We start from the raw sequence: 14,377 nt of genomic DNA, 5'->3' as shown, positions 1-14,377 counted from the left end.
CAAAACAAAAATAAAATAAATAAACAAAAATAAACAAATATAAAATAAACAAAAATAAATATATATATATATAAAATATATATATATAAAATATATATATATGGGCTGGAGTGATAACACAGCGGGTAGGGCATTTGCCTTGCACGCAGCTGACCCAGGTTCCATTCCTCCGTCCCTCCCCTCCATCCCTAGCTACCGAGAGTATCACGCCCACATGGCAGATCCTGACAAGCTCCCTGTGTCGTATTTGATATGCCAAAAACAGTAACAAGTCTCACAGTGGAGACATTACTGGTGTCCACTTGAGCAAATCAATGAACAACGGGATGATAGTGCTACAGTGCTATACATATATATGTATACAAATGAAGAAAGCATAAAATATCCATGCAAATAATGTAATGCAAATGGTTCACATAAAGCTTTTAGTTTGGTCAAAAGTTCAAAGTCCTTAAAAAATTTCTCTAAGGACAGAGGTTCCTGGCTGAGAGATTCTGGATTTGGTTGAGTAGTTAATAAAGAGACAAGAAATATTCGATTATGTGGAGTCAATATATTTTGGATATCATGTTTTGTGCTTTTGCTTCCCATCATGTCTACAGAACACCCATGTATGCCTGATATTTTCAACACTTTATTGTAAAATAATCTTTTTGTTAGATGATTTGCCCAGTTGTGGACTAATATAAATGCCTAGTATATTTATGGTACACTAATCTCATCTAAACTATGATATTTGGTATGTCAGGGGCATTGACTAATGATTTTTTTCGACTAATGATATTTTCATTTTTCTGAGTTTATTGAGAACTAACAGTATCACTGTAATCCCGTTTCTCATCGATTTGCTCGAGCAGGCACCAGTAACATCTCCATTGTGAGACTTGTTGTTACTGTTTTTGGCATATCGAATACGCCACAAGTAGCTTGCCAGGCTCTGCAGTGTGGGCAGGACACTCTCGGTAGCTTTCAGGGCTCTCCGAGAGGGATGAAAGAACTGAACCCGGGTCAGCCACGTCCATGGCAAACACCCTACCCGCTGTGCTATACATTGTAAGCATAGCCAGCATGTTTTGAAAGCTATCTTCAGTATATTTATGTTTTGAGTTATTCTTCAACTAAGCATATATAATTGGCTTATGTACTAAATAAATTATCAAATATAAGGAAAAAAACCTTAGTGATCCCAATTTCTTTGATTTTGTATTGTCTTTTTCCAGTTCCAGGACCTAATAATCTAAGACACACATAGTCATCCTGTCTCTAAACATCTCCAGATTGTCTCTCAGACTTTCCTAGAGTTTTTAATGGGATTGTATTTTGTAGAATGGCCTTCAAGTTGGGTTTGGAGTTAGACAGGAATTATGGATATCTAGGAGATAGTCATGGAGAGAAAGAGTCTCTTCCTAGCACATCAAACGCGTGTGCTTGCATTATGAATTGCCACTAATGATGTTAACTTGATCTGAGTTCATATTTGTCAGGTTTCTCTTCTGTACCTCTCTACTCGGGACTCTCTGTTACAGACTCCATCTTCATGAGGAATATCTACATAGATTATTGGAAACTTTTTAGAGACTTGTCTGTTTCTCCCGCAGACACTTCTATTCAATTTTATTCACTCGTTTATATAAAAATGGACTTCTACCTTGGGTTAGAATATTATATTCCATGATTCATTTTGTTGCTGGCAATGTTTTACTTTTGGCCACCAGAGAACTCTTTCTGTTGATTGGCCACTGTGTCTCATTCACTCAATCCCCATCATTTTTGCTTATTTTTTGTGCTTATTGATTTTGATTCATCTTGTCTATTTCTGCTTTGTACATCTCATGTATTTCAAGAAATGTCCTTAAAACTATTATCTGGTTATCAGGTATGCCTGTTGCTACTGAGATATCTTTGTTTCTATGCCTCAACAAGTAGAGCTAGAAAACATTTGTGGGCACAGAGCTGCTTGTGCCCATGTGACTGAGTACATGTGGCACCTGCATTGCCCCTCTTGAGATGTGTACTTTCATGTTTTCATATCTAATGCTGGGATGTATGTAGGGCTCTCCCCAGCTTCTTTCCTGAGCACGTTTCTCTCTCTCACTTTCACTCCCTCCTTCCCCTTCCTAAGTTGTGTTTTTATTTCAAATAAAAGAAAACAAACATTTGTGTCTGCTATTGAAGTTATCATATTTTTATTACCTGTAAAACTAGGCAATCCATCCCGCTTGAAAGACGGTTCTTCTAGGTCATCTGATTCAATAGTTGATGCAGTTGACTTAGAAAATGAACTTCCTAAAATTGATCTTTAATAATAACAAATAACAACATGATTCATTTATTCATATATTTTTGAGCAATTAAATATAGAAATATATTATCAGATTAATCAATCAAATACTACACTTACATAAGTAATGGTGATAAACAAAATAAGTTAAACATTGATTTCGTTTTGGGAGTGACCACACCTGGAGATGCTCAGGGCTTACTCCTGGCTTTGTGCTCGGAGATCACTCCTGGCAGGTCTGGGAAGACCACATGGCGTACTGGGGATTGAACCCAGGTTGGCCACATGAAAAACAAGTGCCCTGCCTACTGTTCTATTGCTTCGGTCCCTCAACTTCAGAAAAATGTTCCCAATGTTTAGTTGAAAGAAAATTGATTTGAGTGGTGGACATTGAAGATTATGATTTTTTTCTTAAGCATATCAACTTAACATTTCTCCACAATATCATATATCATTTTTTCCTTTTTATTTACAGTCTCAACATCTTCCCAAAGGATCCATGCAGTTCATTAGAATAGCCTTGGCAGACAGCCCCTTTGTCTTCCACATGCAAATTTGGAGACAGACTCCAGCACAGCATATTTTCTCCTAAAGTCTTCTGCTTAGTTAACATCTGGAACTTTCCACTTGTGGGACTGAAATTCATGCATTAAATTATAACCCTACCTATAAGCTTTAACCTGTTTTAGGCTACCCTGTTTTATAATTACAAAGACTATAAACTTCTACTGTAAGCATTATAATAACATCAGTTATATAAGTACATACATAATTTTTAAAAGCATAGGATTTCACTTATTCAAATATACATGCACATACACACATATATATGTATATATATATATACATACATAGTGAGAGAGAGAGAGAAAGAGAGGAAAGAAACCAGAAGAACAGGAATTCACATGGGAGAACATAGATGTCAGTAAGGAAAGACAATTCTTCCCATATAAGGAGGCATTGATAAAGCAATAAACATGTTGGTGGTAATATGATGTTAGCCCCTACCTTTGGTTCCTCAAGACATCCTTAGGAAAATCTAAATATTGTTTCATAAACACTTTGGTTTGAGTGTAGGGGAACTCTGAAGAGATGCAGAGAGAGGCCCAAGGGAATAGGGTGCGTACCTGGGTTCCATCCCTGGCATCCCACAGGGTTCCCTGACCAGCACCAGGAGTAATTCTTGAGTGCCGAGCCAGGAGTAACCCTTGAGTATTGCCAGGTGTGACCCAAAACAAAACCAAAATAAAACCAAAAATGATATACATGATTAAAGCATGAGATGCACACAGAGATGGTACATTAGGATGAGAGAGCAGACAACTCAATAGGAAGGAGAAGTGAACATACAAGTCACAGACCTGCTGTGCCTGAGAAAAGGCATCAGAGATTAATAAAAAGGAACTGTGGAACAGTCAACCCTACCTTGTAAACTGTCCTAACACACTGGGATACATTGTGTTCTGATAAAGACTATAGGAGGATATAAATTCAGATGAAGTTGATCCTTCCTGTGAAGTCAGAAGCTTGTTTGGCTTTGCTGCAACACTTGGATCTGAATAGAATAGAGGTCTGGGAGTGACATCAACTCCTTCCATATCAAACACCTGGAGAAAAATAATTATTTAAAATGAAATAAGTAAAAAATGATGGAGTTCCTGAATAATAGATCCTAAAAAGTAAAAACAAAAGTCGTAGATAAAGGTAAGTATGTTTTGAGACAGGATTACTGTATCACTGTCACTGTCATGCCGTTGTTCATTAATTTGCTCAAGCGGGCACCAGGAACATCTCCATTGTGAGACTTGTTGTTACTGTTTTTGGCATATCGAATACACCACGGGTAGCTTGCCAGGCTCTGGTGTGCGGGCCCGATACTCTATGTAGCTTGCCAGGCTCTCTGAGAGGGATGGAGGAATCGAACCTGGGTTGAGACAAGATAAACATGTCACTGTCACTGTCATCCCGTTGCTCATCGATTTGCTCGAGCAGGCACTAGTAACATTTCCATGTGAGACTTGTTGCTACTGCTTTTGGCATATCGAATATGTCACAGGTAGCTTGCCAGGCTCTGCCATGTGGGTGAGATACTCTCGGTAGCTTGCCAGGCTCTCCGAGAGGGGCGGAGGAATCGAACCCGGGTTGGCCGCCTGCAAGGCAAATGCCCTACCTGCTGTGCTATCACTCCAACCCAGGATAAACATGAAAAATTACAAAATGGTTTATACAAGTAATGCATAATAATATTAAGAAAAATTCAGAGATATATTTTGGTGTATTTAATATTTTATGACTGACTTTTAAAAGAAACTACTATTTTTCCATTAAGCAATTTATTAATAAATACTTTCAACCCATCACCTATTTCTTGTTTATAATTTTGGCTAATTTTTAATCTTCTGAATTATGAGATTGAACACAAACAGAAGTGTAATTAGTGCAAAACTGCAGTTACTTAATATCGAGCAAACATTCCCTTCTGGGGGGCGTGGGGGCACACCTAGCAGTGCTCAGGGCTTATCTCTGGCTCTGAGCTCAGAGATCACTCCTGGATCCAAGGATCATATGGGGTGAAAGAGGTTGAGCCCACGCTAGCATCAAGCCAGGCAAGTGTCCTGCCCACTGTACTATCTCTCAGACCCCACAGCAAATATTCCTCTAATGACATTTGTTGTAAAAAATTTAGGACACCGACAGCAACCCCAGACAACTCTTCCCACGGCAGATAGTATCCCTTTGCCCTTCTGTCCCATAATCGTCTCTTCCTCTAACAGTAATCATTATCCTGACCTCAACAATTATTTCCTTTCCTCTGTGTAAAATTTTACGAATTGCACCCCGTGCAATAACATTTACTTTTTATAATTTGCACTGAAGTAAGACACACATCCAGAAAACTGCAGCTTACTGAATCTTCACAAACTCAATACTCAAAAGCATTTAGATCCAAAGAAAATGATGCGCATGTCCGGAGTTTCTTTCAAGAGTCACTGTATCCTGTTAAAGGTAATAATTGCACAGTACAATATTTCACTGTAAAATCCTTGGCTTGGTTCACGTTGGGAGATGCCACCATGCAGGACCTCGAGCTACTCCTAATGAGGAGATTGGAGAGTCTCTCCCGGCATCACTTGAGGGTCATTTGATGCTGGGAATCAAGCTCAGGGCTCCTGCATGTAGAATATGCACCCAACACTTTGAGTTATCTTCCTGGCCTGAGTTCAGTTTTGAAGTTTAGTTGAGATATATTCTTTGAAATATATATATATATATGCATATATATCTTCATATACATGTATGCATATATACACAACATATATTCCTTGAAACCTTATTTTGTTCAATATTTTATCTGTGAGATTCATTTATATTATTGGCTACATCTGTAGGCAGTTTATCTTCATTTTCATATATTATTCCATTGTACGAGTGTCATACTTTATTCTTAAAAAACTTCTTTTTAATTTAGTCACCATGAATTTCAAAGTTATTTATAATTGAGTTTCAGGTCTACAATGTTGCAAGACCAATCCCTTCACCCTGTCCACCTCCGTCCACCAGTACCCTCCCCATGCCCCCGTTTCCTTCCCATCCACCAACCTGCCTCAATGAGAAACACTTTGGAAAAGTTTTTGGCACTGCAATTTACAGTACTACTGCCAAGAGGGTTTCATGCACATTTCCACCATTGCTGTAGTGTTCCCCTCCCTGTCTTATCTCCCCATCCCACACCCATGTGGCAAGCTTTCTACTGAAGACCAGTTTTCATGTTATTTGTTTTAATCACCTTTGGGCATCTTTTATTTCACTGTTATATTTATTTATGACTCACCTATGGAGGAGATCATTCTGTATTTGTGTCTCTCCCCCTAACTACATTCAGTGTGATACTTTCCAAATCTACCCATGTTGCAGCAAATTGCATAATTCTATCTTTCCTTATGGCCAAGTAATATTCCATTGTATATATACACAATAGTTTCCTTATACAGTCATCTGTTCTTGGACACTTGGGTTGTTTCCAGATTTTGGCTATTGTGGATAGTGCTTCAAGGAACACAAGGAATGCAAAATGTCTTTTCTCCATTGTGTTACGCATCTTTAGTCTGTTATTCAAGGATTTTCATAGTTTCCATTTTTTTTTTGCTATTGTAGGTAGTGTTGCTATGAATATTGTTGTACAAATATTTTGTTGAATGCATTGTATGAATTTACACTGGCTTCATACCTAACTATACGATTTCTGGGTAGTTGACTATGTGTATTTTCACCTGTAATAGATACTATTCAAGCATTTTCTCGAGTGATTCCCAACAACTGTTTGCCATAACTCAGTATTTCCCTCAGTTATCACTGTAACTGTTTTGCCTATTTGGGGTGGAGGAGAGCAGAGATGGAGCCACCTTCAGCCCTTAGAGTTATATACCCAACCCGACTTCAGTGTTTTTATTTTTATTTTATTTTATTTTATTTTATTTTTATTTTTTATTTTTAATTTTTTTAAATTAATTTATTTATTTTTAATTAGTGAATCACCGTGAGGGCACATTTACAGATTTATACACTTTTGTGTTTATGCTTCCCTCATACAAAGTTCGGGAACCCATCCCTTCACCAGTGCCCATTCTCCACCACCAGTAAATCCAGCATCCCTCCCACCCTCCCCAATCCCATCTCCCCCCACCCCACCCTGCCACTTGACTTCAGTGTTTTTAAATGTTATGTAAATACTAATATATCATGACTGGCATGTGTGATCTTTTGTTCAAATAGATATTATTTTTTCCATGTTGTTACCTATATAAAACTGCTCATTAATCTATATATGATTATAATTAGTAGTGGATATTTTATTTAGTTTTGAAGTTTTAATATAGTTTTCTAGCTTTATTTCTAGTTTATGCCATCATGAAATTTTTTTCCATAAGTCATTTAAGTCATTTCCTTAGCCCAATAGAGCTTTGATCTAATCCACCCATCTGGTGTAAATACTGACAAATGTATTGTACACATATTAATTTCTATATGTCATAGTTCCAATAATTCATTATGTATTTTCTATAATTATTTTTCAAAAAAGAGGGGAAAGGAGCAAATGCATTAATCATCTTGAATTACATAATTACATGTAATGATGGTTTTTGTTTGTGTGGGCATAAATTACCACCTGGAGTTAACTTGTTTTCCAGCTAAATAATATTCTTTAGAATTTTATGTAAGATGGTCCTGCAAGCAATACATTTTCTAAATTTCTGTTTATCTGGAACAGAATTTGTCTTTAGATTTAAATGATAGGTTTCCTACAGTATTCTTTATTGATGTTTTTTTCTTCCCTATTTTGTGTATTGTTTATATTTTTAAATGACTGAAACAAACATCAAAATTACAGCTTCTAGAAAACTCATTTGTTCTTTCAGGTCTTGTTTCTCTCCTTAAACTTGTCCTTGGGCGTTGGGAGGTGGGGGAATCTTGCTTTAAGACCAGTGTTTCTAAAACATGCATTTTGATAACAGTTTTGTCCAACGACTTATCCAGAGTACCCTGTGGGCATGAGATTATCATAGTATCTGATATGCAAGTATAAACTTGCATAGATGACTTGATCTTTGGCCATAAAGTGATCTACTTCTAGACCATAACAGTTGTCGCCATGTGGGGATTGTGACCAATATCAACCAGCAGAGCTTGGTTGTAGAAGTGGTCTGAGTTTGCAAATCAATGTTTTTCTTGGTGACTCTTTGCCACTCAGTTGCATCCAGCCAGGACCACTACCTACTACCTACCCAAGTTTTAGGAACACTCCCTTTAACAGAAGAAACCAATGCGGAAGAAGCCAAGTCGTTGTGTGTTTTATGTGTTTTTCTTTCTTTCTTTTGTTTTTTGAGAACTCCAAGTATGTTATTCTCTGCCTTCTGACCTCCAGTGTTTTCTTCAAAAAGTTATCTTAATCTGACTGGAGTGGGGCAGGAGCGATAGTAGAGTGGGTAGGGCAAATGCCTTGTACATGGCTATCCTATGGTCAATTCCCGGCATCCCATATGGTCTCCCAGCACCACCAGGATTGACAACTGAGTGCAGAGCCATGAGTAACCCCTGAGAGTCACTGGGTGTGACCAAAAATATATATATATGTGTGTGTGTGTGTATATATATATATATATATATATATATATATATGACTGGGGTTTGCATGCAATTGATACACAATTTTTCTCCTGCAATTTTCAAGATTTTTTTCTTTGTCTTTAATATACTATGAGAGTCTGTTTGTGGATCCCCGTGCATTCATCTTATTTGCAGTTTGTTCCTGAATATGCAAGGTGATTTTTCAAGAAATATGACATGGTTTCTCCAGCTGTTATTTCTTTGAATAATATTGGCTCTCCTTTTCTTTATGGTTGTTTTTGTTTTGGAGCCACTCCTGGTGAAACTCAGGAGCAACTTTTGGTTCAATGCTTGGGTGTCATTCCTGGTGGTGACATTGGGGGGACCATTTTGTGAGAGGCATCACATCTAGGCTTCCCACATGCAAACCATGTACTGCAAACATGGAAGCCTTACTTCCAAGCCTTACTTCTTTCTGTCTCTTTTGTCCTTTTGGCATTCCCAATATGCTTAAGTTCAGATGTTTGATTAGGTCTCATATTTCTCTGAGAATTTTCTCATTTTTTCTTCCTTCTCTATTTTTTTCAATGGGCTGGAGCGATAGCACAGCCGTTGGGCATTCGCCTTTCACGCAGCCGACTTGAGTCTGATTCCTCCGCCCCTCTCGGAGAGCCCGGCAAGCTACCGAGAGTATCAAGCCTGCACAGCAGAGCCTGGCAAGCTACCCGTGCATATTGGATATGCCAAAGACAGTAACAATAAGTCTCTCAATGAGAGACGTTACTGGTGCCCGCTCGAACAAATCAATGAGCAACAGGATGACAGTGACAGTGATTCAAATTGTACATTCTCTATTGCTATGATTTCATATGTGCTGATTTGTCTTCTTTCAGTTAAATTATTCATCTCCTCTGCTTAATTTTTGTTTGTTGTACTTCTTTTTTTGGGTTTTTGGGTCACATCTGGCGATGCACAGAGGTTACTCCTGGCTCTGCACTCAGGAGTTACCCCTGGTGGTGCTCAGGGGACCATATGGGATGCTGGGAATTGAACCCGGGTTGGCCGAGTGCAAGGCAAACACCCTACCCGCTGTGCTATTGCTCCAGCCCCTGTTGTATTTTTTAATCCCAGAATTTCCATGTAATTCATTTTAATAATTTATATATCTTTGTTAGTAGTCCCTATTTGATGTGACATTGTCATAACTTCTTTTACACCTATGATTATGGTTTCTTTCATTCCATGAAGAAAATTATAATGACTCCTTGAAATTTGACAATGTCTAATGCCCACTTCGGACTGGAGTGAAAGCACAGTGGGTAGGGCATTTGCCTTGCACATGGCTGACCCGGGTTGGATTCCTCTATCCCTCTCGGAGAGCCTGGAAAGCTGCCGAGAGTATTCCGCCCACATGGCAGAGCCTAACAAGCTCCTCATGGCATATTCGATATGCCAAAAACAGTAACAAGTCTGTCATTGGAGACATTACTGGTGCTCACTCGAGCTAATCAATGAACAACAGGGTGACAGTGCTACAGTGCTACTCACTTCACATTGCCACAGGTTCTTGGAAACTAACTTTATGCAAAATGAGGTATAATGAACCAACTTTAACATAGTTGCTATAAGCATGCATTATGCTCTCTCTGAATATTTCTGGTCATACAACTTAAACAAACTACTCAACAGAAACCCAGAAACATATCCACTATTATATGATAATATAATAAATGATAATAATAATCATATTTTATCAACAGAAACATATCTAATATTAAATGATAATATGTATTTGTTCAGATATTCACATCCCAAACCACCTATTTCAGTTCGGGGATGCAGGTGGCTGGCGTCTATCCAGGCACACAGGTTACACGGTAGGGCTAATCCTGAACAACTGGCTTTTACTTCACAGCATCACATACTCACCTACACTCACTCACACTAGGACAGTAAGACACATCCATGAACCGAATGTGCACGCCCTTGGAGTGGAAAAAAGTCAGAGCACCAGAGAAAATTTGTGCATTGTGGAGGAAACATGTGGACTCCACAGAGAATGTGGCTCTCCCCAGCCTGGAACCACTTTCTTTCCTGAATGGACCTTATGAAAATACATGGGATGAAGTAACATTATTTGAGGGACCTGTAATGTTTTCCTATTTCTTTGCAGGCCCCAAACTTAATCCATTGGAAACTGAGGATTTTAGGTAATACATTACAGCGATTCTGGGTAGGGTTACTTCTTCTCCTCTCATCGATGCCAGTAAGTGACTTATTTGATTAGTGATTAACCTAGTGTATTGTAAGGAGGACTATTTCCCTAGTAAATGCTGAATTGTGTTCTACCTCCAAAGAAATGTTGAAGTCCTAACCCCTGCTTATCCTGGATTGTAGGATATTTGCAAATTTCAGCAAGTTGAGATCTTTAGGGTGAGTCTCAACCCAATAAAACTTTAGTGTTAATAGAAAGGGGAAATTTGGACACAGATACACACACGGGGAAGATAAAATACAGCGACATGGGAACACTATAATGTTAAAGTAGAGGATTGGAAGGATGGATCTATATATATATGCATATATATATATATAGAGAGAGAGAGAGAGAGAGATTGGAAGGTAGGAGAGAACTGAGAACAGAATAAACAGATCCTTCTTTCCGCAAATTCAGAGGATGTCTATCTCTGGCTAACACCTTGATTTGAGACTTCTGATCTCCGTGCTCGGACTTCTCTGTGATCAGAGAAAACCTTCCTATGGTTTAGAGTCAGGGTTAAGTCTGGAGTTTGTCGTAACGTTCACGATCAGCCCTAGGAAACTCCTATGGCCCGGTCCCTACTCCTCAGATACCGTTCCTCGCGGACATGCGGCTTTGGGAGTGTCCACAGCCATCCTGGATGGGGGTGGCACCCGTCTATTGATTATGCTTACCCTGACCACGCTCGGCTATGAAACCTCACCCGTTGCTATCTGGTTGCTGTCTTGTTTTCACCCAACCCCATCAAAACGAGGGAATCGTCTCTGCCGTCAAGGTTTGAGCCTTTGCTAACGGCAGGAGGGTATCGCAGCGGCATCTTCATTATATCCACGACTCTCCCTGCTTCTTGCTCCTCCACCTACGCACTCCAGCTCTTAGGTTTAAGCTTGTCCATGAGCGTTTGCAAATGAGCTTGGCTGCTTTCACCAAGTACGAGGAAGGCTGTTTCCAGGTGGCCTCTCCCCTAACTCTCGCCCTATCTATCCCCTGCTGGGGACAGACTCTGCTCGAGGTCTGGAGCAGGGAGGGCAGACCACAGCAGATCTCTTGGAGGAGGGAGGGGGGGATGGCTTCAAAGTCCCGGGTGCCCCCCGATGAGGCGTGGCCGCTGGCGGCAATCTCCTCAGACTGCTTTTCCTTATTCTTGGCATGCCCCGACAGGGCTCACCCGAGGGGCCAGAGGGGAAACCTGAAGCCTGCGGACGCCAAGCTTCTGAGTCTAGGCGAGAGAGCTCTCCCGGGGCCAGAGCCACAGGACGGCGGGGAGGGCGCTTGCCTTGCACGTGGCTGACCCGGGTTCGATCCCTGGCATCCTCTACGGTTCCCCAAGCACCGCCAGGAGTGATCCCCGAGCACGGAGCCAGGGGTAATCCCTGAGCACTGCAGGGTGTGGCCCCCAAACGAAACACACCAAAGAAAGCTCTCCCCAGTGGGAGCGAAGGGAGAGAAAGCTGGGGCTTTTGTTTTGTCTTGTTTTAAATTTTGTGACTACTCCCAATGACGTCCAGCTGCTACTTCCAGTTTTGTGATGGGGGTCCTCCTGGTGGCGACCATGGGGGGCGGGGGAGGTGGGCCTCCTGCAGACAGGGCGTGCGCTCCGCCCATTGAGCCATCTCTGTCCAGACTCCTGTGTCCCTGGCTGCAGCCTACAGCTGAGCATCCTTGCTGGGAGGAGGGAGTGGGCGTGGCCCAAATACCCACACAGTTCTAACAGAAATGGTTCTTCATTTTCTGTTCTCAGGTACAAAGTAATTTTTCCCCCCCTTAATGGTCTTTTACTAGTTTCACCAGAGAGCGTGTCATTGGAGTTCTTTATGTCATTATACTGCAGAAGATGTTCTAATAATGCTTACTTATTTACGGTTTTATGAGGCCATACCCAAGGGTGCTCCCTCCCAGTAGGGCCGGGGGGGCGGGTAACCATGTGGTTCCAGGAATCCAACCCAGGCTTCCTGCTTTGCAAATGCTTAGTCCAGTGAGCATCTTTCCTTCCCATGTGTCGTCTGATTTTAAATTGGGGTCAAATACACAAGAGGTAAAAGGTATTAATCTGACCTTTTAAAAAAGTGTTCAGGGCTATCAAGTGCATTCACGTGGCTGAGTGATGAGCACCACGATCTACCTCCATGTCACTTTCTCTCTCCCAAAACAATCCACAAAAGAGATGCTCATCCTGAAATCCCGTGGGTGGGGCGTGATATCTCATATAACCCAAACTGCATCTTTGTTTCTTGTGTGACTGACTGATCATTTCACCCTGCATAGTCACTTTGTATTCATCCAGGTAGGCGATGTATCAAAATTTCCTTTTTATATTTTTTGAATTTAAAAAGTTTCATTGTACTTCAGGTAACTGACAAAATGTTAACATTTTTGCTTTTGATGTAAAGGCACCTCCCTACCACCAAAGTGTCCAAGGCCTTCCACATTATCCTTGATCCTTTCCTTCCCCTGCTGCCTGGGAATCTAACTTGAGAGTATGTCACTGCTCTATACTATCTATTCCCTTGTTTCCCAATACTCTACAGATGAGTGTAGTTGTCTGTGGTATGTGTGTGTGTTACATATACAGAAATATGTGGTGTATAAATCATATGTGTTATATATATATGTGGTCAAATACATGTGTTATTTGTGTTTGTATCCTTCTCCCTCTAGCTTTTAATTTAACCCAGTGCCCTCTGATTTCATCCTGCCGAGTTGCAGCAAACTGCAAGATTTGATCATTTCATATAGCTGAGTAGTATGCCATTGTGCATATATAACACAACTTCTGTCTTGGGTTGCGAGGAGGCGGGGGGGGGGGGGAGAATTTTGGGCCACACCTGGCTGGCCATACTCAGGGACTATTCCAGGTTCTGTGCTCAGGAGTGAGCCCTGGTGGTGCTCAGGGGATCATATATGGTCCTGGGGTTCCAAACTGGAATCCACCACCAGCAAGGAAAGAGCCTTGCCTCCTATACTATCTCTCCCCGGCTACACCACAACTTCTTTGTTTTTTTTTTCACCCATCTTTGGACATTTGGGTTGTCTGAATTCCAATCAAGTTCTTCAAGTTTCTATTTTCAATAAAGTTAAAGTTATAAGGATATTACCTGGGGGCCTGCTTTAGGGATGGAAATGTTCATTTTTTCTGTTTTGATGTCGGGTACAAAGGAGATCTTTGACATGACGAATTTGCTCATGTTTGCACCGGCATATCCTTTGACTGAAGTTCCTTTTCCTGGACTAGCATTGCTGGGGGACTTTTTTGGCTGTGGGCCAGTGTTCCTATATCAGGAAAAGAAAACAATGCAGAGGCTCCAGGACTGAAGTACAATTAATAAACCACCACCACCAACATAAGCAGCCGTTCACTTAGAAACACAGAAACGATCTAAGCCTGTAAGAAATAATAAACTTTTCAGAGTTCATTCACTGTCACTGTCATCCCGTTGCTCATCGATTTGTTCGAGCGGGCACCAGTAACGTCTCTCCCTGAGAGACTTATTGTTACTGTTTTTGGCATATCCAATACGCACGGGTAGCTTGTCAGGCTCTGCCGCGCGGGCTCGATACTCTCGGTAGCTTGCCGGGCTCTCCGAGAGGGGCGGAGGAATGGAACTCTGGTCGACCACGTGAAAGGCGAATGCCTAACACTGTGCTATTGCCCCAGCCCCAGAGTTCATTATATGTAAATATAGTTTTAAAAAAGTACATCTGCATTTCCACTCTTTTCTAACAACTCTAAG

At 40.7% G+C, this 14,377-nt stretch overlaps 1 protein-coding gene across 1 annotated transcript in view; it reads right to left on the bottom strand.

Moving 5' to 3' along the window:
- DNAI4 (dynein axonemal intermediate chain 4) overlaps positions 1-14,377 on the bottom strand; it is a 59,953-nt gene that overhangs the window by 37,883 nt on the left and 7,693 nt on the right. Inside the window, exons 2-4 of the mRNA XM_055140828.1 lie at positions 13,742-13,916; positions 3,707-3,888; positions 2,194-2,297 (exon numbers count right to left, since the gene is read on the bottom strand). Coding sequence (XP_054996803.1) covers positions 2,194-2,297; positions 3,707-3,888; positions 13,742-13,916 — 461 coding nt within the window. The remainder of the gene's footprint in view (positions 1-2,193; positions 2,298-3,706; positions 3,889-13,741; positions 13,917-14,377) is intronic.

This window comes from Sorex araneus, chromosome 5 (assembly GCF_027595985.1).
Source record: "Sorex araneus isolate mSorAra2 chromosome 5, mSorAra2.pri, whole genome shotgun sequence".
Classification (NCBI taxonomy): Eukaryota; Metazoa; Chordata; class Mammalia; order Eulipotyphla; family Soricidae; genus Sorex; species Sorex araneus.
The sequence above is the reverse complement of the archived record's forward strand: the minus strand, read 5'-3'. Positions and strand labels throughout refer to the sequence as shown.